This window comes from Coregonus clupeaformis, chromosome 1 (assembly GCF_020615455.1).
Source record: "Coregonus clupeaformis isolate EN_2021a chromosome 1, ASM2061545v1, whole genome shotgun sequence".
In the NCBI taxonomy this organism is placed as follows: Eukaryota; Metazoa; Chordata; class Actinopteri; order Salmoniformes; family Salmonidae; genus Coregonus; species Coregonus clupeaformis.
In genome coordinates, this window is record NC_059192.1 from 24,809,047 (window position 1) to 24,830,745 (window position 21,699).

Here is a 21,699-nt window from a genome sequence, read left to right on the forward strand (position 1 = left end):
CAAAAATCCCAGTGGCTAGATGTGCCAAGCTTATAGAGACATACCCCAAGAGATTTGCAGCTGTAATTGCTGCAAAAGGTGGCTCTACAAAGTATTGGCTTTGGGGGGGTGAATAGTTATGCACGGTCAAGTTTTCAGTTTTTTGTCTTTTTTCTTGTTGTTTCACAAAAAAATTATATTTTGCATGCCAAGGGGGTTGAATACTTTCGCAAGCCACTGTACTTTGAAGAATCTCAAATATAAAATATATTTTGATTTGTTTAACACTTTTTTGTTTCCTACACGATTCCATATGTGTTATTTCATAGTTCTGATGTCCTCACTATTATTCTACAATGTAGAAAATAGTAAAAATAAAGAAAAACCCTTGAGTGAGTAGGTGTGTCCAAACTTTTGACTGGTACTGTATATTTCTTATGAATATTTTATATGAATACATTTATTAAAAGTTATTCAAGTATAAATTACCAAGATTTTCATAGATTTACAAAAATGATCTGTTAATTACCAAATGTACAAAAAAATCAGGTAACTTTGGTACATTTGCAGTAGTTTTTCAACCCTAGTTGTGTGGGAGAAACGGGCGGTAGCTGGCTCTTTGCGTACGCTTGTGTGTGTGCATGTACCTGCTTGTGTGTGTGTGTGTGTGTGTGTGTGTGTGTGATTTGTATGCTTGCACTTGCTTGCATGTGTGTTTTTGGTAGAGACGCTGCAGTCAATAGAGCTTGCTCCAGGTGGCACAGTTGGCCCTCTCCTGTGCCAATCTCTGATCCCACTTTAGGGCCACCCATCGCTCAACGTTCGCTCACTACAGGGCAGGCACTACCCAACTACCCACACAGGTGCCAGGCAAAGAGAGAGGATAACCATTTACATTGGAAACTCTGCCAAACCTTAACTGAACTGGCCGAAAACCACGTTGTTAAGCGGTTTGTGGTGTCCAGATGGGTTGGTCCTCATTCTCTAAGCCTCCTGTGTATTATTATATTCAGGTTTTCATTTTAACTGATCCCATAATGATAACTGACTTTCTGAGCTGCTGAATTAATGGTTATGTGGATGGGACTGCCATATTTGTGTCCACATATTTAAGGCTATGTAACGACCCAGTTATACCGAAAGCTACAAAGTAGTAAGGAATTGTTGAGCTCTCTCTTTGTGGGTGTTGTCACGTTGCCTTTTAAGCATGGGGTCAAAGCTGGCTAGCAAGACCCTCCCTCCTCTGATTTGCATAAACTTGGGATTTTCTGATCTCTGGTCGCCGAGCTCATACTCGCCAACTGTTAAGTCACTTAATGTATCCTTGTGTCTCCTCCCCCCATTGAAAATTAATGGTTTCCAGTTGTGAGTTCGCTAGAGGTAATGCCTTCTGGTTTCAAATGGGACACTTTTTAATACAATATAATATATGGCATTTAGCAGATGCTTCTATCCAAAGCGACTTACAGTCATGCGTGCATCATGATTACGGATGGGTGGCCGAGTGGCAGTGGTGTAAAGTACTTAAGTAAAAATACATTTATAGTACTACTTAAGTCGTTTTTTTGGGTATCTGTACTTTACTTGACTATTTATATTTTTGACAACTTGTACTTTTACTTCACTACATTCCTAAAGAAAATAATGTACTTTCTACTCCATATAGTGGCTTGCGAAAGTATTCACCCCCCTTGGCATTTTTCCTATTTTGTTGCCTTACAACCTGGAATTAAAATTGATTTTTGGTCATTTTTATCATTTGATTTACACAACATGCCTACCACTTTGTAGATGCAAAATATTTTTGGGGGTGAACAAAAGAAGAAATAAGACAAAAAAACAGAACACTTGAGCATGCATAACTGTTCACCCCTCCCAAAGTCAATACTTTGTAGAGCCACCTTTTGCAGCAATTACAGCTGCAAGTCTCTTGGGGTATGTCTCTATAAGCTTGGCACATCTAGCCACTGGGATTTTTGCCCATTCTTCAAGGCAAAACTGCTCCAGCTCCTTCAAGTTGGATGGGTTCCGCTGGTGTACAGCAATCTTTAAGTCATACCACAGATTCTCAACTGGATTGAGGTCTGGGCTTTGACTAGGCCATTCCAAGACATTTAAATGTTTCCCCTTAAACCACTCGAGTGTTGCTTTAGCAGTATGCTTAGGGTCATTGTCCTGCTGGAAGGTGAACCTCCATCCCGATCTCAAATCTCTGGAAGACTGAAACAGGTTTCCCTCAAGAATTTCCCTGTATTTAGCGCAATCCATCATTCCTTCAATTCTGACCAGTTTCCCAGTCCCTGCCGATGAAAAACATCCCCACAGCGCGATGCTGCAACCACCATGCTTCACTGTGGGGATGGTGTTCTCGGGGTGATGAGAGGTGTTGGGTTTGCGGCAGACATACCGTTTTCCTTGATGGCCAAAAAGCTCCGTTTTAGTCTCATCTGACCAGAGTACTCCCACATGCCTTTTGGTGAACACCAAACGTGTTTGCTTATTTTTTTCTTTAAGCAATGGCTTTTTTCTGGCCACTCTTCCGTAAAGCCCAGCTCTGTGGAGTGTACGGCTTAAAGTGGTCCTATGGACAGATACTCCAATCTCCGATGTGGAGCTGTGCAGCTCCTTCAGGGTTATCTTTGGTCTCTTTGTTGCCTCTCTGATTAATGCCCTCCTTGCCTGGTCCGTGAGTTTTGGTGGGCGGCCCTCTCTTGGCAGGTCTGTTGTGGTGCCAATTTGGACTATTTTGTGTATGTCCATTACATGAAATCCAAATAAAAATCCATTTAAATTACAGGTTGTAATGCAACAAAATAGGAAAAACGCCAAGGGGGATGAATACTTTTGCAAGGCACTGTACATTTTCCCTGACACCCAAAATACTTGTTATATTTTGAATGCTTAGCAGGACAGGAAAATTGTCTAATTCACGCACTTAAAGAGATAATCCTTGGTTATCCCTACTGCATCTGATCTGGCGGACTCACTAAACACAAATGCTTTGTTTGTAAATTATGTCTGAGTGTTGGAGTGTGCCCCTGGCTATCCGTAAATTAAAACATTCACTTTCACTTGAGTCATTTTCTATTAAGGTATCTTTACTTTTACTCAAGTATGAAAATTGGGTACTTTTTCCACCACTGCCGAGTGGGAATTGAACCCACATCCCTTGGGGTTGCAAGCTCCATGCTCTACCAACTGAACCACATGTTCTACCAACTGAACCACACAGGACCACTCCTTACCATGAATGATTCATGCAGGGCTAAAGTAGGATACAATGTTTACCCTGCCATTGTATAGGGCTCTGTTCCCTCTGCCTAAAATTGTTTGGCTTCAATTGGTTTCAATTGAACATTTTGGTTAAGGTCCTAGATGTTAATTTGGGGGCCTTTGTGCCCTGTCCTGGACAATTATCTATCTAGGGAAATGCTTGCATAAGGCTATTCAGCTTACTTATACAGTAAGTGTTCATTCAGTGCCAGCACACCAACCTTATAAAAACATCCAGGCAACCCTAGTCGTCACACAACCTTGAAAAGCCTATCATTCCATGGCTTAGCTGCTTTCATACAACATGTTCATTTGTAATATTCCTTCACTCATTTCATGTGTACAGTGAATTTTAACTGAGCTTCAAGTATAAACTCCACAACTAAATCATTATCATGTTAATTATGGCACTATTATCATTTGAAAAGCACAAAGCTAAATATTTGTATTTGTATTTATTATGGATCCCCATTAGTTCCTGCCAAGGCATCAGCTACTCTTCCTGGGATCCAGCAAAATTAAGGCAGTTAAACAATTTTAAAACATTACAATTAATCTCACAACAGATTTCATAACACATTAAGTGTGTGCCCTCAGGCCACTACTATCCTACCACATATCTACAACACAAAATCCATGTGTACGTGTGTGTATAGTGAGTATGTTATCTTGTGTGTGTATGCATGTGTCTGTGCCTGTGTGTGTGTCTCTTTACAGTCCCCGCTGTTCCATAAGGTTTATATTTATCCGTTTTTTAAATCAGAATTTACTGCTTGCATCAGTTACTTGATGTGGAATAGAGTTCCTTGTAGTCATGGCTCTATGTAGTACTGTGTGCCGCCTATAGTCTGTTCTGGACTTGGGGACTGTGAAGAGACCTCTGGTGGCATGTCTTGTGGGGTATGCATGCGGTGCATTCAACCTGTCAATACCTCTCACAAATACAAGTAGTGATGAAGTCAATCTCTCCTCTACATTGAGCCAGGAGAGATTGACATGCATATTATGAATGTTAGCTATCCATGTACATTTAAGGGCCAGCCGTGCCGCCCTGTTCTGGGCCAATTGTAATTTTCTTAAGTCCCTCTTTGTGGCACCTGACCACACGGCTGGACAGTAGTCCTGGTGCGACAAAGCTAGGGCCTGTAGGACCTGCCTTGTTAAGAAGGCAGAGCAGTGCTTTATTATCGACAGACCTCTCCCCATCTTAGTTACTGTTGCATCAATATGTTTTGACCATGAAAGTTTACAATCCATGCTGCGATGTTGGTTTGAGATATGTTGATCAGAGTTATATGCAGATGACTCAGCGACATTTGTACCAAGCTTGATTTAATTTCATAACATGAACTCCACATCTTCGTACCAAGCTTGATTTAATTTCATAACATCAACATAATAATAATATGCCATTTAGCAGACGCTTTTATCCAAAGCGACTTACAGTCATGTGTGCATACATTTTGGGATCGAACCCACTACCCTGGCGTTACAAGAGCCATGCTCTACCAATTGAGCTACAGAGGACCACATCTTTGCTGTCTGTCAATCTCATGTAATCAGGGAGCTATTACAGGTGTTACACACTTTCAAAGGAAAGCTATTCCTGGTTTGTTCTTCTGAGGAATAATCTTTAGTATCTGATCTATTAGAAATAAGCCGAAAGATGGTTCTTATCTTGCAGTGTCTCGACTCGGTAGTTGGTACTGTAATGCTGCAATGTTGGTTTAAGATAAGTTGATCAGAGTTAATACATGTGCGATTAAAGCATTTGAAGGGACTTGCAAGCTAGTTTGAACAATTCATTTGGTCAAATAGAACTCTGTTAACTCACATAGCCCTAATGAATGTACTACAGCACTAATTATTGTGGAAATAAAAAGAGGTGGGATGGATGATATCCAACTCTGGTCCTGGTGATAGCTACTGGGTGCTGTAAAGGCTTTTGTTCCAACCAAGCACTAACTCACCTGTTTCATAGTCTTCTGTCTGGACCTTAATCATCAAGGATCAGTCAGAAGACCATGATACAAGTGTGCTGGGATGGAACAAAGGACTGCACATCCAGGTGCTCTCCAGGGCTGGAGATGGAGATCCTTGAGAAATAATGGAGAGGTTGTGAGTTTTCCTCTTCAACTTCCCGCCATAAAGATGAACTGTGCACTTCTGTCCCCTTGTGGTTGTTCTGGAAATATTCACACTAAGGCTCCAGAAGCATTGTGTGGCCCACCTTTGAGATCTATTACCATCAATAACCAACAATGGCCAAGTATCTGATGACTTTTTCGCCACTTCACTCCAGCTTCAATCTATATAAAACTCCATCGAAGTTTTAAGAGCCATTTCATTGTTGCACATATGCATTATCAAGACTGCTTGTTTTAGAAATGATTCATTGCATGGGGAGTATAGCCCTTTTGTAAGAATATGTGAAGAATTTGTGTATATGCAAATAAGGCACATATCATTTTCTTTATTTTATCATCAAAATATTAAACAAGTACCTGATATACTAAGAAAATGTATAAATGAGTGCATTATTAAAGTGAGATTTGAAAATAAATGTCATCCCAGAATTCCCACCAAAATGCCTGAACTCAATTCATTATGTTGTCCATGCCAGTGAAATGTTGTATGTGCTATAATTCAGTCAATATCTGATGGATTTTAACACATTTAAAAGTTTGAAGTATCTTTATCCATTGTCCAACTGTTACATTTATCAGTATTGTATTTTTAATATTTTAACAATTTTGACGACCATTGCTACAGTAAAGGAATCTTAATCTGGTTGATGCAAAAATCAGTGTTGCGTCTCAGCCTTAACTGATCCTAATGTATTTACATTTGGTTGACCTCTCCCAGGGATGAAGAGGCCCAGGAGCCCTGGGCTGCTGGAGAATGTCTTCCCCCCCAAGGCCGAGGAAGATGAGGAGGATGAAGAAGAGGAAGAGGAGCGGACCGCCCAGGGGCGGAGGCCTAAGCGGGAGAGGAGACAGGGCAGTGTGACTCTATGTGAGGTGTGTGACATCCATAGGAAAAATAAGGAAATGTCCCGCTCTGTGCGTGTGTCTGTGTGTGTGGGTGTGCGCGCCTTTTTGAGTTTGTGCCTGTGTGTGTGTGTGCGCCTGTGTGTGTCTGTTTGTGTTAGGGATGTGAATCTTTCCTTTTAAGCACGATTCGATACGCCTCTAGATACATGGGCTCCGATACGATACAGGAATGATACTTTTAGTTTAAAACGATTCGGTGCGATTTGGTTTGATTCAATACGATACGATTCGATGTACTAACATTTGTAGCAGGAACACATTCATTTTCCATTCTAAATTAAAATCTGATACTGATTGAGCTCAGGAGCTGGGCCTTCAGAAACTATTCATACTCCTTGACTTATTCCACACTTTGTTGTGTTACAGCCTGAATTCAAAATGGATTAAATACATACAAATTCTCACCCATCTACACACAATACCCCATAATGACAAAGTGAAAACATGTTTTTAGAAATTTGTGCTAATTGATTGAAACTGAAAAACAAGAATACTGTATCTCATTTACATACAGTGGCAAGAAAAAGTATGTGAACCCTTTGGAATTACCTGGATTTCCTCATATATTGGTCATAAAATTTTATCTGATCTTCAACAATAGACAAACACAGTGTGCTCAAACTAATAATACACAAATTATTGTATTTTTCTTGTCTATATTGAATACATAATTTAAACATTCACAGTGTAGATTGGAAAAAGTATGTGAACCCCTAGGCTATTGACTTCTCCAAAAGCTAATTGGAGTCAGGAGTCAGCTAACCTGGAGTCCAATCAATGAGACGAGATTGGAGATGTTGGTTAGAGCTGCCCTGCCCTATAAAAAACACTCACAAAATTTGAGTTTGCTATTCACAAGTAGCATTGCCTGATGTGAACCATGCCTCGAACAAAAGAGACCTCAGAAGACCTAAGATTAAGAATTGTTGACTGGCATTAAGTTGGAAAGGGTTACAAAAGTATCTCTAAAAGCCTTGATGTTCATCAGTCCACGGTAAGACAAATTGTCTATAAATGGAGAAAGTCCAGCACTGTTGCTACTCTCCCTAGGAGTGGCCGTCCTGCAAAGATGACTGCAAGAGCACAGCGCAGAATGCTCAATGAGGTTAAGAAGAATCCTAGAGTGTCAACTAAAGACTTACAGAAATCTCTGGAACATGCTAACATCTCTGTTTACGAGTTTATGATACATAAAACACTAAACAAGAATGGTGTTTATGGGAGGACACCACGGAAGAAGCCACTGCTGTCAAAAAAAACCCATTGCTGCACATCTGAAGTTCGCAAAAGAGCACCTGGATGTTCCAAAATATTCTGTGGACAGATTAAACTAAAGTTGATATGTTTGGAAGGAACACACAACACTGTGTGGAGAAGAAAAGGCACAGCACACCAACATCAAAACCTCATCCCAACTGTAAAGTATGGTGGAGGGAGCATTATGGTTTGGGGCTGCTTTGCTGCCTCAGGGCCTGGACAGCTTGCTATCATCGCCGGAAAAATGAATTCCCAAGTTTATCAAGACATTTTGCAGGAGAATGTAAGGCTATCTGTCCGCCAATTGAAGCTCAACAGAAGTTGGGTGATGCAACAGGACAATGACCCAAAACACTGAAGTAAATCAACAACAGAATGGCTTCAACAGAAGAAAATACGCCTTATGGAGTGGCCCAAGAGAGCGGTTCACACCAGACATCCCAAGAATATTGCTGAACTGAAACAGTTTTGTAAACAGGAATGGTCCACAATTACTCCTGACTGTTGTGCAGGTCTGATCCGCAACTACAGAAAATGTTTGGTTGAGGTTATTGCTGCCAAAGGAGGGTCAACCAGTTATTAAAGCAAAGGGTTCAAATACTTTTCCCACCCTTCACTGTGAATGTTTACACGGTGTGTTCAATAAAGACATGAAAACGTATAATTGTTTGTGTGTTATTAGTTTAAGCAGACTGTGTTTGTCTATTGTTTTGACTTAGATGATCAGATCAAATTCTATGACCAATTTATGCAGAAATCCAGGTAATTCCAAAGGGTTCACATACTTTTTCTTGCCACTCTAAGTATTCACACCCCTGAGTCTACATGTTAGAATCACCTTTGGAAGCGATTACAGCTGTGAGTCTTTCTGGGTAAGTCTGTAAGAGCTTTGCACACCTGGATTGTACAATATTTGCAGATTATTCTTCTTAAAATTCTTCAAGCTCTGTGAAGTTGGTTGTTGATCATTGCTAGACAGCCATTTTCAAGTCTTGCCATAGATTTTCAAGCCAATTTAAGTCAAAACTTGCTTAGCTTTATTCCATTTATTTTTATCCTAATAACTCCTTAGTCCATGCCGATGACAAGCATACCCATAACATGATGCAGCCACCACCATGCTTGAAAATATGAAGAGTGGTACTCAGTGATGTGTTGGATTTGCCCCAAACATAACACTTTGTATTCAGGACATAAAGTTAATTTCTTTGCCACATTTGTGCAGTTTTACTTTAGTGCCTTATTGCAAACAGGGTGAATGTTTTGGAATATTTTTATTCTGTACAAGTTTCCTTCTTTTCACTCTGTCATTTCGATTAGTATTGTGGAGAAATACTCAGTTTTCTACTATCACAGCCATTAAACTCTGTAACAGTCCTTAACGATTACAAGCATACCCATAACATGATGCAGCCACCACAATGCTTGAAAATATGGAGAATGCTACACAGTATTATGTTGTATTGGATTTGCCCCAAACATAACACTTTGTATTCAGAGCAAAAAGTGAATTGCTTTGCCAAATTTTTTGCAGTATTACTTTAGTGCCTTGTTGCAAACAGGATGCATGTTTTGGAATATTTTTATTCTGTACAGGCTTCCTTCTTTTTACTCTGTCAATTAGGTTAGTATTGTGGAGTAACTACAATGTTGTTGAGCCATCCTCAGTTTTCTCATATCACAGCCATTAAACTCTGTAACTGTTTTAAAGTCACCATTGGCCTCATGGTGAAATTCCTGAGCTGTTTCCTCCCTCTCCGGCAACTGAGTTAGGAAGGACGCCTGTATCTTTGTAGTGACTGGGTGTATTGATACACCATCCAAAGTGTAATAACTTCACCATGCTCATCTACAATTAGGTGCCCATTCTTTGCGAGGCATTAGAAAGCCTCCCTGGTCTTTGTGGTTGAATCTGTGTTTGAAATTCACTGCTAGACTGAGGGACCCTGCAGATAATTGTGAATGTAGAAAAATGTAGAAAATCATAATTCCACTTTGACATTATGGGCCAGTGACACAAAATCTAAATTTTATTTCATTATAAATTGAGGCTGTAACACAACAAATGTGGAAAATGTCAAGAGGTGTGAATACTTTCTGAAGGCACTGTATATGGTGTGTGTAGCCACATGAACTGAGCCATAGGGCAGAAAGCATATTTTGACCGTTTGGAGCTGCTCGTCTCCCTCTCCAACCATAAGCCTACAGTGCGTTGCGCAAAGATTATTGCTGTTATGAATTTACAACTTTACCCTGTTCATGTAAAAATTATCAAATGCAAAGACTGTTTAAATATTTTTTCATACCCAGGCAATCCCTGGGTGAAAAACCTGAAATTCACTACTTTATCTGCTTGCTCTGCCCTCAAATTTAGCCTCACATTGAAGTGTTTTACCATTTTCTCTTCAGGACAACCAGGGCTACAAGTAGAACACAAAACTATTTGACATAAACAGTTGCATTCATGAGTTTTATTGACAATAAAAATAATATAAAGAATCCAATGCAAAAAATAAGACTCTAGCTCAAACACACAATGTTAAAGAGGGGTTGGAAGCACTAAATCACTCCAATATGACCGTGGGACTCAAGGAGTTTAAAGCAAAACTACCAAAACTATTTCTTAGGTAAACCTGGCAATCGAAAAGATCCAATCAGCAGTTAGATGTGCAATCAGTAAGATGTGAGTTGTGTTCACTTTGGTAGCCTACACAACTCCGCAGGTAAAACAACATTTTCTATAGCGCATTTGCTAAGGATGACCCAGCAAATGACATTGGTTGTCACCCAACTAATAAAGCCTATAATTTGACATTGCGAAAGCCATTTTGCAAGCATTTGAATGCTGAAGATGTATGAATATTAGAACAGGGATATGATCTTTTTGGCAGGAGCAGCTGCGCTCTGTGCGCACAGTTGTTATCTGACTTGGAGATCAATGACTGTCATATGCATTTGCGTGCTTTGTTCGATAGCTACTGAAGGAGAGGACGCAAAAACATAGAGGTATTTTCAGCGGAGGGAAATAAAATTATATGAGTAAAAAACATTAGTGAACCTGCGGTTCGAAACATTTGAATCGATTTTCGGACCGATTCATGTTACATTTGGTTCGGTTTGGGCTCTCAAGGATCCATGCACTCCTATCTTAAACATTTGAACGGGCACTAATGCATATCAGTGAATCGTTACATCCCAAGAATGTGTGTGTGTGTGTGTGTATGACAGCGAGAAGCCTTTTTGTAGAGTTGTTTTTTTGTCCAGCCCCCGTGTCAAGGTGGATACAAAACCAGATAATTAAATAGAACATATCATTCTAATAGTAGTAAAAGTACAGTGTACATAGAATGTATATCTCTATGTGTAAAAACATCTCTCTTTTCTAAGGTGTGTAAAATCCAGCTTAACTCATTGGCCCAGGCCCAGATCCACTACAACGGCAAGACTCACCAAAGGAGGCTTCACCAGTTCAGCCTCGCCAAGGCCTCCAGCGCCACGCGCACACACACAGGTACTGGACACAGACACATACACATTTTAGTGTTGTGTGGCAGTTAACTCACCTGGCTGCTCCTCTCTCTTTCTCTGCTGGTTTAGCTTGCATCTAGGTTGGGGCTCCCTAAGTATATGTGTGACTGTGTGTATATGCATAAGCCTGAGTGTGTGTTTGTGTGTGTGTGTGTGCACGCCATGACCTTGCTTCTTTGGAGAACAGCACTCGAGTCTCAGTCACTGTGTGAAATTAGACCAAAGACAACTGCACCCTAGAAACACTAGGTAAAAAGACAAGGGAAAAACAATACATAACTTATCTCTCAAGAGATACATAAATATGCAAAATAAATGTGTAGGTTGACTCACTGTAAGTAAAAATCCTAAAAAGAACAAATATTTGAAGTAAAATAAAAGGCAATTTATACTTCAAATTGCTGACTCACAGACAGCAAAAATATGTGTCTCGGGGTTGCTTCTTTCTTATTTCCTTCATATTCCCACATCTGTTTCTGTGACAAGCCATTAATCAACTGAAATCATCTCCACCTGTGTCGCTCAGTCAGCCATACTGGGTATGTTCACATGCACACAATAATGCAATTATTGTGAATAGTCAGATTAAGTATTCAGAGACCCTTTACTCAAGACTTTGTTGAAGCACTTTTGGCAGTGATTACAGCCTCAAATCTACTTGGGTATGACGCTACAAGCTTGGCACACAAATACAAATACAAATATATGGGGAGTTTCTCCCATTCTTCTCTGCAAATCCTCTCAAGCTCTGTCAGGTTGGATGGGGAGCATCGCTGCACATCTATTTTAAGGTCTCTCCAGAGATGTTTGATCGGGTTCAAGTCCGGGCTCTGGCTGGGCCACTCAAGGACATTCAGATACTTGCCCCAAAGCCACTCCTGCGTTGTCTTGGCTGTGTGCTTAGGGTCGTTGTCCTGTTGGAAGGTGAACCTTCACCCCAGTCTGAGGTCCTGAGCGCTCTGGAGCAGGTTTTCATCAAGGATCTGTCTGTTCTTTGCTCTGTTCATCTTTCCCTCCCTGTTCTTTGCTCTGTTCAGTCTCCCAGTCCATGCCGCTGAAGAACATCCCCACAGCAAATTCAGTTGATTGGACATGATTTGGAAAGGCACACACCTGTCTATATAAGGTCCCACAGTTGACAGTGCATGTCAGAGCAAAAACCAAGCCATGAGGTCGAAGGAATTGTCCGTAGAGCTCCAAGACAGGATTATGTCGAGGCACAGATCTGGGGAAGGGTACCAAAACATTTCTGCAACATTGAAGGTCCCTAAGAACACAGTGGCCTCCATCATTCTTAAATAGAAGAAATTTGGAACCACCAAAACTCTTCCTAGAGCTGGCTGCCCGGACAAACTGAGCCATCAGGGGAGAAGGGCCTTGGTCAGGGAGGTGACCAAGAACCCGATGGTCACTCTGACAGAGCTCCAGAGTTCCTCTGTGGAGATGGGAGAACCTTCCAGAAGGACAACCATCTCTGCAGCCCTCCACCAATCAGGCCTTTATGGTAGAGTGGCCAGACGGAAGCCACTCCTCAGTAAAAGGCACATGACAGCCCGCTTGGAGTTTGCCAAAAGGCACCTAAAGACTCTCAGACCATGAGAAACAAGATTCTCAGGTCTGATGAAACCAAGATTTAACTCTTTGGCCTGAATGCCAAGCGTCACGTCTGGAGGAAACCTGGCACGATCCCTACGGTGAAGCATGGTGGTGGCAGCATCATGCTGTGGGGATGTTTTTCAGCGGCAGGGACTGGAAGACTAGTCAGGATCGAGGCAAAGATGAACGAAGCAAAGTACAGACAGATCATTGATGAAAACCTGCTCCAGAGCGCTCAGGACCTCAGACTGGGGCGAAGGTTCACCTTCCAACAGGACAACGACCGTAAGCACACAGCCAAGACAATGCAGGAGTGGCTTCGGGACAAGTCTCTGAATGTCCTTGAGTGGACCAGCCAGAGCCTGGTCCACTCGATCTAACATCTCTGGAGAGACCTGAAAATTGCTGTGTAGCGACTCTCCCCATCCAACCTGACAGAGCTTGAGAGGATCTGCAGAGAAGAATGGGAGAAACTCCCCAAATACAGGTGTGTCAAGCTTGTAACGTCATTCCCAAGAAGACTCAAGGCTGTAATCGCTGCCAAAGGTGCGTCAACAAAGTACTGAGTAAATGGTCTGAATACTTATGTAAATGTGATATTTCTGTTTTTTCTTTGTCATTATGGGGTACTGTGTGTAGATTGGTGAGGGGGGGAAAATGAATTAATCAACTTTAGAATAAGGCTGTAATGTAACAAAATGTAGAAAAAGTCAAGGGGTCTGAATACTTTCAGAATGCATTGTATCATACACTGCAGTTGAGGACCAATGGGAAAGTAATTCTGGTTTGAAAGTTGATCAACTTGTAACCCCACTTTTGAGAAAGTTGCCCGTGAATGTTTTGGGACACCTACTGCAGAGCTCTTCTTTGTCAACACCCATTCAACATCATTCACACCCTCTTAAGCCGTAGGCCATTTGCTAAACAGAGTGAATAAGTTAGTGTAGTAAACAACCAAAGAGTTCAAGACTAAAGGTGGTGAAAGTAGTTTCAAAAAGTAGTAGTAAAAATACACTTTATCTATTCCTTGGCCTATATACTAATCTGATTTTAGTGCAGGTCATGTTGTTCTTTATATTACCGTCTCTGGTAAACACAAACTATATCAAATAAAATCAACGTTTATTTGTCACACGCACAGGATACAGAATGTGTAAATGGTATAGTGAAATGGTTACTTGCATAGTGGAGTCTTTTGTGTAGACATGTAAACAATGAACCATAATCCCAACTCTAATTCCACGTTCAAAACAACTGGGAACTCAGAACTGGGAACTGGGAAATCTCTGACTTCCGACTTCAGTGCGTTCAAAACAACTGGGAACTCAGAAAAAAACGAGCTCCGACTGGGAAATATCTATTTGAACGGTCATCCAACTCGGAATTCCCAACCGGGAACTCAGGCTTCTTTCTAGAACTTCGGCTTTCCGACCTGAAGATCACTGATGTCATGATTTGACCTTGTATTTTTCCAAGTTTCCGGTTGCGTGAATCTGCTGGTACAGTAGCTAAAGCTAACCAACTAGGTTAAATGTTATCTAGCTAGCTAGCATTAGGCTAGCAATGCAAAATACTTTCTGAGATACAAATAATATTACTACACAAATCATACAAGTAACGTTAGCTAGCAAGCCAGCCAGCTAACGTTAGCTAGCTAGCTAACAGTAAGCTTTAATTTGCAATAAAATTGACTTTCAGACAAAATTAGTTACTTATAATATCTGAAAATGTAGCTAGACTCTTACCCGTATACATGGATGAACACTTCTCCCTCTCTGTCATGGATGCCGTGGTTCAAAATAAATAAAATCAAATTGTATTTGTCACATGCGCCGAATACAACAGGTGAAATGCTTACTTACAAGCCCTTAACCAACAATGCAGTTTTAAAAAAAACTAAGTGTTAAGTAAAAAATAGATAAGTAAAAATAAAAAAGAAGAAAATTAACAAAATAACAAATAATTAAAGAGCAGCAGTAAAATAACAGTACCGAGGCTATATACAGGGGGTACCGGTACAGAGTCAATGTGCGGGGGCACAGGTTAGTCGAGGTTGCCCTTAGTTTGAAGATGTAATCCGGAGGTGTTTTATACAACAGCCTTCTGTGTTCTCTTTTCGACTCTCTCCGCATTTGTCAATCATCTATCTACTTCCACCGGGCATTTCACTGATTTCAAAACTCAGTCAACTTCTTCCGTGAAAACAGCACATCACTCACTGTCTGTCATCAGAAGACTCTACAAGTGCAAGTGCTGGTTAAATTATTTTTTGGGGGGTGGGGTCGAGGTGAGGAGGAGGATTATTTAAGATACTGTTTGAAGAGGTAGGGTTTCAGATGTTTTCGGAAGATGGGCAGGGACTGTGCTGTCCTAGCTTCAGGCGGAAGCTGGTTCCACCATTGGGGTGCCAGGACAGAGAAGAGCTTGGACTGGGCTGAGCGGGAGGGCCAAGAGACCTGAGGTGGCAGAACGGAGTGCTCGGGTTGGGGTGTAGGGTTTGAGCATAGCCTGAAGGTAGGCAGGGGCAGTTCCTCTTGCTGTTCCGTAGGTAAGCAACATGGTCTTGAAGTGGATGCAAGCTTCGACTGGAAGCCAGTGGACTGTGCGGAGGAGCAGGGTGACATGAGAGAACTTGGGAAGGTTGAAAACCAGACGGGCTACAGCGTTCTGCATAAGTTGCAGGGGTCTGCTGGCTAAACAAACTAGGCTCGTAATTTAACGGGCTTTAATTTAATTTGATTCGTATTTACAGATGGCATACAAGTTTGTTATTAAGGCACATGAAAGTTCACATGTTCCAGAAGACATTTCTGCCAAAAAACACATTTTGATAAAATAAAATAAATAAAAACGTTCAAATGCCTCTCCTGTGAAGTAGTGACGTGTGACATACGCCAGCTTCTTGAAACGGGTCACATATACCAGGCGGTGATTCAGCCCGACAGAATGCTCTCAATGGTTCATCTGTAGAAGTTTGTGAGGGTTTTAGGGGCCATGCTGAATTTCTTCAGCTGCCTGAGGTTGTAGAGGAGCTGTGTCGGTGTGGTGAGACCATTTCATGTCCTCAGTGATGTGCACGCTGAGGAACTTGAAGCTTTTGACCCTATCCTCTGCGGCCCCGTTGATGAGGATAGGGGCGTGCTCCCTCTTCTGTCTCCTGTAGTCCACGATCAGCTCCTTTGTTTTGTTGACATAGAGGGAAAGGTTATTTTCCTAGCACCACTCCGCCAGGGCTCGAACCTCCTCCCTGTAGGCTGTCTCGTCGTTGTTGGTAATCAGGCCTACCACTGTCGTGTCATCAGCAAACTTGATGATTGAGTTAGTCTTGCATGGCCATGCAGTCATGGGTGAATAGAGAGTACAGGAGGGGGCTGAGCACACATTCTTGAGGGACCCACAGGTTGAGGGTCAGCGTGGCAGAGGGGTTGTTGCCTACCCTCACCACCTGGGGTCGGCCCGTCAGGAAATCTAGGACTCAGTTGCACAGGGAGGAGTTCAGACCCAAGGCCCTGAGCTTAGTGATGAGCTTGGATGCCACTACGGTGTTGAAAGCTGTGCTGTAGTCGATGAACAGCATTCTCACATAGGTATTCCTCTTGTCCAGGTTTCTTGTCCACTATACAACTAGAAATATACCATATCACCAACATTTTCCAAAACTTCGGTTGAAGCGTTCATATAACACACACACACACACACACACACACACACACGTACACTGGAGGGTGTGTCTGTGAATGGAGCGGTGCTGGCAGCTGGCACGGGGGCAGGCACAGCTTCCCTGGCAGTCTCCCTCGCAGGGCTGTGAATGGTTCACTGAACCTGGCACCGTGATGTCAACTGACAGCAAGGAGCTAAAGCCCGAGAGGATGGAGCGAAGGAGCAGTAAGGCCAGGAAAGAGAAAGCAGAAGGGAAGAGAGTGGTGGAGTGGAGAAGGGTTAGGGACAGATGCATGTATTTCTTTCTCATTCTCTCACTTATTCTTCACTGTTTTAGGGTCAATGCACCACAGGTAGAAACAGGGTGGACCACAAAATGTGTTCGTAGCGGTTTTCGAATAGCTGTCGGTAATCCAGTTGCAAGATTGAGACACACATCAAATAAATCCAATAGAAAGAAACATTTGTCCAAACAATGGCTTGATGAATAAAACGTCAAACGTTTTATTTGTAGAATCCAAAATGATAAGATGCAAGGTAAACAAGGGTTCCACTATTTCAGGTAAACAAAATAAATCAAGGTAAAACGTGTGGTACAGAAAATCTACCCCTTTCCCGGTATCCCAAACATTTGCCATAACTTGTAGGCCTTACTTCCTATCTCTATATACTGTGGCAGACCAGGGTGTTTGGTCAAAACGTTTACATAGATCAGACACGGACAGAATTGTATTAGCTTGGTTTCAAGGGTGTGTATTATCTCTGGTACTGAGCACAACTATACAGGAATAACCTCTCTTCCCCAGTCCCCACTCCCGTGTGGTGCCCTTCTGGCAGCTTTATGGGACTCGTCCAGCTGGTGAGCAATCAGCCCCTTGATTACTCACCAACCACAATCAGCCCCAATTAGTCCTGGCCGGAGAGCCCGTCGAGACCTGGCACGTCCAGCAGAGAGAGCCATCGCTGCGTGATGTAGACTCCGTCTGTCACCAGGCCTCGACGAGTCTCCCCCTGCTGGCTAACCTGCGGTACGCCACAATACCCAATAGACAGGTTGGCCGACAACGTCACGAAAATTATGCGCGAGCATCGATGGGGCCTGAAGCTATTACATTTACATTTGACATTTAGCAGACGCTCTTATCCAGAGCGAGTTACAGTTAGTGAGTGCATACATTTTCATACTGGCCCCCCCGTGGGAAACAAACCCACCACCCTGGCGTTGCAAGCGCCATGCTCTACCAACTGAGCTACAGGGGACTATCCATTGTTATTATTCTGAATGGTAGCTGCCATGTGGGGAATCGTAGGTGGCTTGTTTCAGCTAGTTTTAGCTTGTTCTTGATACCATGTGTTGTTTTGAGATGTTTTGACTGATTTCATGTCAATGCTAATATGGTTAGAATTCTCTAGCTAGCTAACCAACAACTCTAACAATGTATTTGAGAGACAAGAAGTGCTCATTGTGCTCGTTTATTTATATTTTCAATAAACATTGGAGAGGAAATATAGTTTACATGTTGTCAACAATCTAAGCCTACCCCGTCTGTTTTGCCCCATAGTTGCACACGCGTCGGTTTTGTTGCTAAACAACCAACCTGTCTATATGTGGCTTCTTGGTGGGCCCACCTGTACTTCCAACTAATTGAGGCTAGAGGGCGTAATTGACCTATTCCAATTCAAATCATAGGACCATAATAAGAGACCACATAACCAAATGAATGCATAAACCATATATTTATATGACTGCGGTGTGAGGTGATGCAGAGGCAGATATTGGGAGATTTGCAGGACTACTGCTGAGGTGTGGTGGTCTTACTGGCACTTTTACAGTGGCTGAATCATCACCCAGGTGGGTGCTACATTTCAGTAGTGGACAATCCAGCCTGATCTACGGAGGAGGAGCTGTGAACATCGAAGACAACGAGGTGCCCGATGAAGAGCTCCGTGGCCTGTCTGTCAGATGTCACTACCTCTCTGCCTGGCTGTACCATCAATGCTCCCTCCGCTCAAGATACTACCTCTCTAAATTGTCTATCATGTCCCTGACTGAGTCTGTAATACCAACATGTTTCAAGCAGACCACCATAGTCCCCGTGCCCAAGAACTCTAAGATAACCTGCCTAAATGACTACCGACCCGTGGCACTGACGTCTGTAGCCATGAAGTGCTTTGAAAGACTGGTCATGGCTCACATCAACAGCATAATCCCAGAAACCCTAGACCCACTCCAATTTGCATACCGCCCCAACAGATCCACAGATGATGCAATCTCTATCGCACTCCACACTGCCCTTTCCCACCTGGACAAGAGGAACACCTACGTGAGAATGCTATTCATTGACTACAGCTCAGCATTCAACACCATAATGCCCTCAAAGCTCATCACTAAGCTAAGGATCCTGGGACTAAACACCTCCCTCTGCAACTGGATCCTGGACTTCCTGACGGGCCGCCCCCAGGTGGTAAGGGTAGGTAACAACACATCTGCCACACTGATCCTCAACACGGGGGCCCCTCAGGGGTGCGTGCTCAGTCCCCTCCTGTACTCTCTGTTCACCCATGACTGCATGGCCAGGCACGACTCCAACACCATCATTAAGTTTGCCGACGACACAACAGTGGTAGGCCTGATCACCGACAACGATGAGACAGCCTATAGGGAGGAGGTCAGAGATCTGGCCGTGTGGTGCCAGGACAACAACCTCTCCCTCAACGTGACCAAGACAAAGGAGATGATTGTGGACTACAGGAAAAAAAAGAGGACTGAGCACGCCCCCATTCTCATCGACGGGGCTGTAGTGGAACAGGTTGAGAGCTTCAAGTTCCTTGGTGTCCACATCACCAACGAACTATCATGGTCCAAACACACCAAGACAGTCGTGAAGAGGGCACGACAAAGCCTATTCCCCCTCAGGAGACTAAAAAGATTTGGCATGGGTCCTCAGATCCTCAAAAAATTCTACAGCTGCACCATCGAGAGCATCCTGACTGGTTGCATCACCGCCTGGTATGGCAACTGCTTGGCCTCTGACCGCAAGGCACTACAGAGGGTAGTGCGTACGGCCCAGTACATCACAGGGGCAAAGCTCCCTGCCATCCAGGACCTCTATACCAGGCGGTGTCAGAGGAAGGCCCTCAAAATTGTCAAAGACTCCAGTCACCCTAGTCATAGACTGTTCTCTCTGCTACCGCACGGCAAGCGGTACCGGAGTGCCAAGTCTAGGTCCAAAAGACTTCTCAACAGCTTCTACCCCCAAGCCATAAGACTCCTGAACAGCTAATCATGGCTACCCGGACTATTTGCACTGCCCCCCACCCCATACTTTTACGCTGCTGCTACTCTGTTAAGTATTTATGCATAGTCACTTTAACTCTACCCACATGTACATATTACCTCAACTACCTCAACTAGCCGGTGCCCCCCGCACATTGACTATGCAACGGTACCCCCCTGTATATATAGCCTCCCTACTGTCACTTTATTCTATTGTATATATAGCCTCCCTACTGTCACTTTATTTTTACTTCTGCTCTTTTTTTCTCAACACTTTTTTGTTGTTGTTTTATTCTTACTTTTTTGTTTAAAATAAATGCACTGTTGGTTAAGGGCTGTAAGTAAGCATTTCACTGTAATGTCTGCACCTGTTGTATTCGGCGCATGTGACCAATAAAATTTGATTTGATTTGATTTGATTTGATCATCTAAAGCTGTGGAAGACCATCACCCAATAACTTCCAGATCCTCCTACATTTGTTTTAATAAATTGTTTTCTGTTTGTTTTGTTTTTAAAGCGACTTTGTGATTCAACGTGTAATGAAAAGTTGTATATAAAATAAATATATTATTATTATATATAGAAATTAAATGATTCTTGATGAGCATATGATTTAATAAACAAATATTTGCATAACCAAGAAAATACGAAAACTGGCTGCAACAATGTTTATCATTCTTCTTTGGTGTATGGTAGATTTTTAGAAAGCTAAATGTTCTTAAAATCCCTGTCAAGAATTATGAGATCCAGTAAAACCAAAAAGAGGGAGGCCAAAAAGTGGTGGTTGTAACTTTAATTATTTGTGGACATGGGTGTTGTTGACAATTCAGCCATAGCCTTTCTTGAGACAAGATGCAAGGTCATGAAATGACATTATTATCCTTGAGAGTTGAACCGATAGTTCAAGACAGTAGTAGAAACCTCACCTATTGACAAACCAATAAGAGCAAGCTTTCTTCCCTTTTCTTGGTTGAACTGTTCTAGGCACCCATTCTCTCTCCTGTACACCCCTTCTTTTTCATTTCATCACCAGCTGGGGGGTCTTGAAATTGGATGCAAAATCAGACAACAAGAATCATTATAGTTAGAAATTATGGGGGCGATTTTTTCCTCCGCCTCAATATCCTGGAAGGCATTTACTTTCTAAAGGAGAAAATAAAAATAGAAAAGGGGGAGAAGCTTAAGAGGGACAAACAATGTGTCATTCTCCTTTAGAAATAGAAATAGAGATATGGATTTTCTCCTCAACAGTTCCTGAAAAAAGGGCTGCATGGTAGAGCAACAAAGTAAGGATGTAAAGCTTTACTTATTTTCTCCACATTGTACCACTGCAATACAGACGCATACACATATGCATACACTTGCACAAACACACACACACAGACACACACACACACACACACACACACACATACACACACACACACTGTGTGAGTTGTGTGGCATGGAAATGAAGCTGGGCTGTGAAATAGGACATTATCAGCTGGAGTTGAGGTGGTCTGGCCTCATTTCACAGTGGAGACTGGAGAGTGGCGGCCATTTTGAGGAGCTCCTTTGGGGAGCTGTCATAAGAAGCCATTCTCAACGGTTGAAGGCCTGGGGCGTAGAGAGTGATGGGAAGGTTCACGATGTGTATGGAGTTTGTACTGTGGGTTCCAGGAGGTAATTTGTAGGTCAGAATATCAGTGTGCGTGTGTGTGTGACTGACTATATTTCTATGTACATATGGCTATGTTAGGCAGGCAGCAGGAGTACTCTCTTTCTTTCTCTCTTTTTTTCTATCTCTCTCTTTTCTCTGTCTCTCTCTCTCTCTCTCATCTCTTTCCCATTTCTCCATTCTCATTCCATCTGGCCTTTTATCTTGGTTATTTACATAGGAGATGTCCTTGTCCATATGGCTTCCCCAGTCAACCTCAACCGCTCCTGAAATACATTGATTTCCATACATCAGCAATTTACATTTTGAACACACACGACGCATGCATGGATACATGCACGCACGCACGCACGCTGGTTTACATAATCGGTTGGAGTTGTGTACCCACCCGCTGTGCGGTCCTCCGGCTCTGGGGCAA

At 42.5% G+C, this 21,699-nt stretch overlaps 1 protein-coding gene across 2 annotated transcripts in view; it reads left to right on the forward strand.

The window, feature by feature from the left end:
- LOC121559413 (zinc finger protein 385C-like) overlaps positions 1-21,699 on the forward strand; it is a 125,949-nt gene that overhangs the window by 55,693 nt on the left and 48,557 nt on the right. For both annotated transcript variants that reach the window (XM_041872672.2, XM_041872734.2), the window contains exons 2-3: positions 6,118-6,272; positions 10,950-11,073. In XM_041872672.2, coding sequence (XP_041728606.1) covers positions 6,118-6,272; positions 10,950-11,073 — 279 coding nt within the window. The remainder of the gene's footprint in view (positions 1-6,117; positions 6,273-10,949; positions 11,074-21,699) is intronic.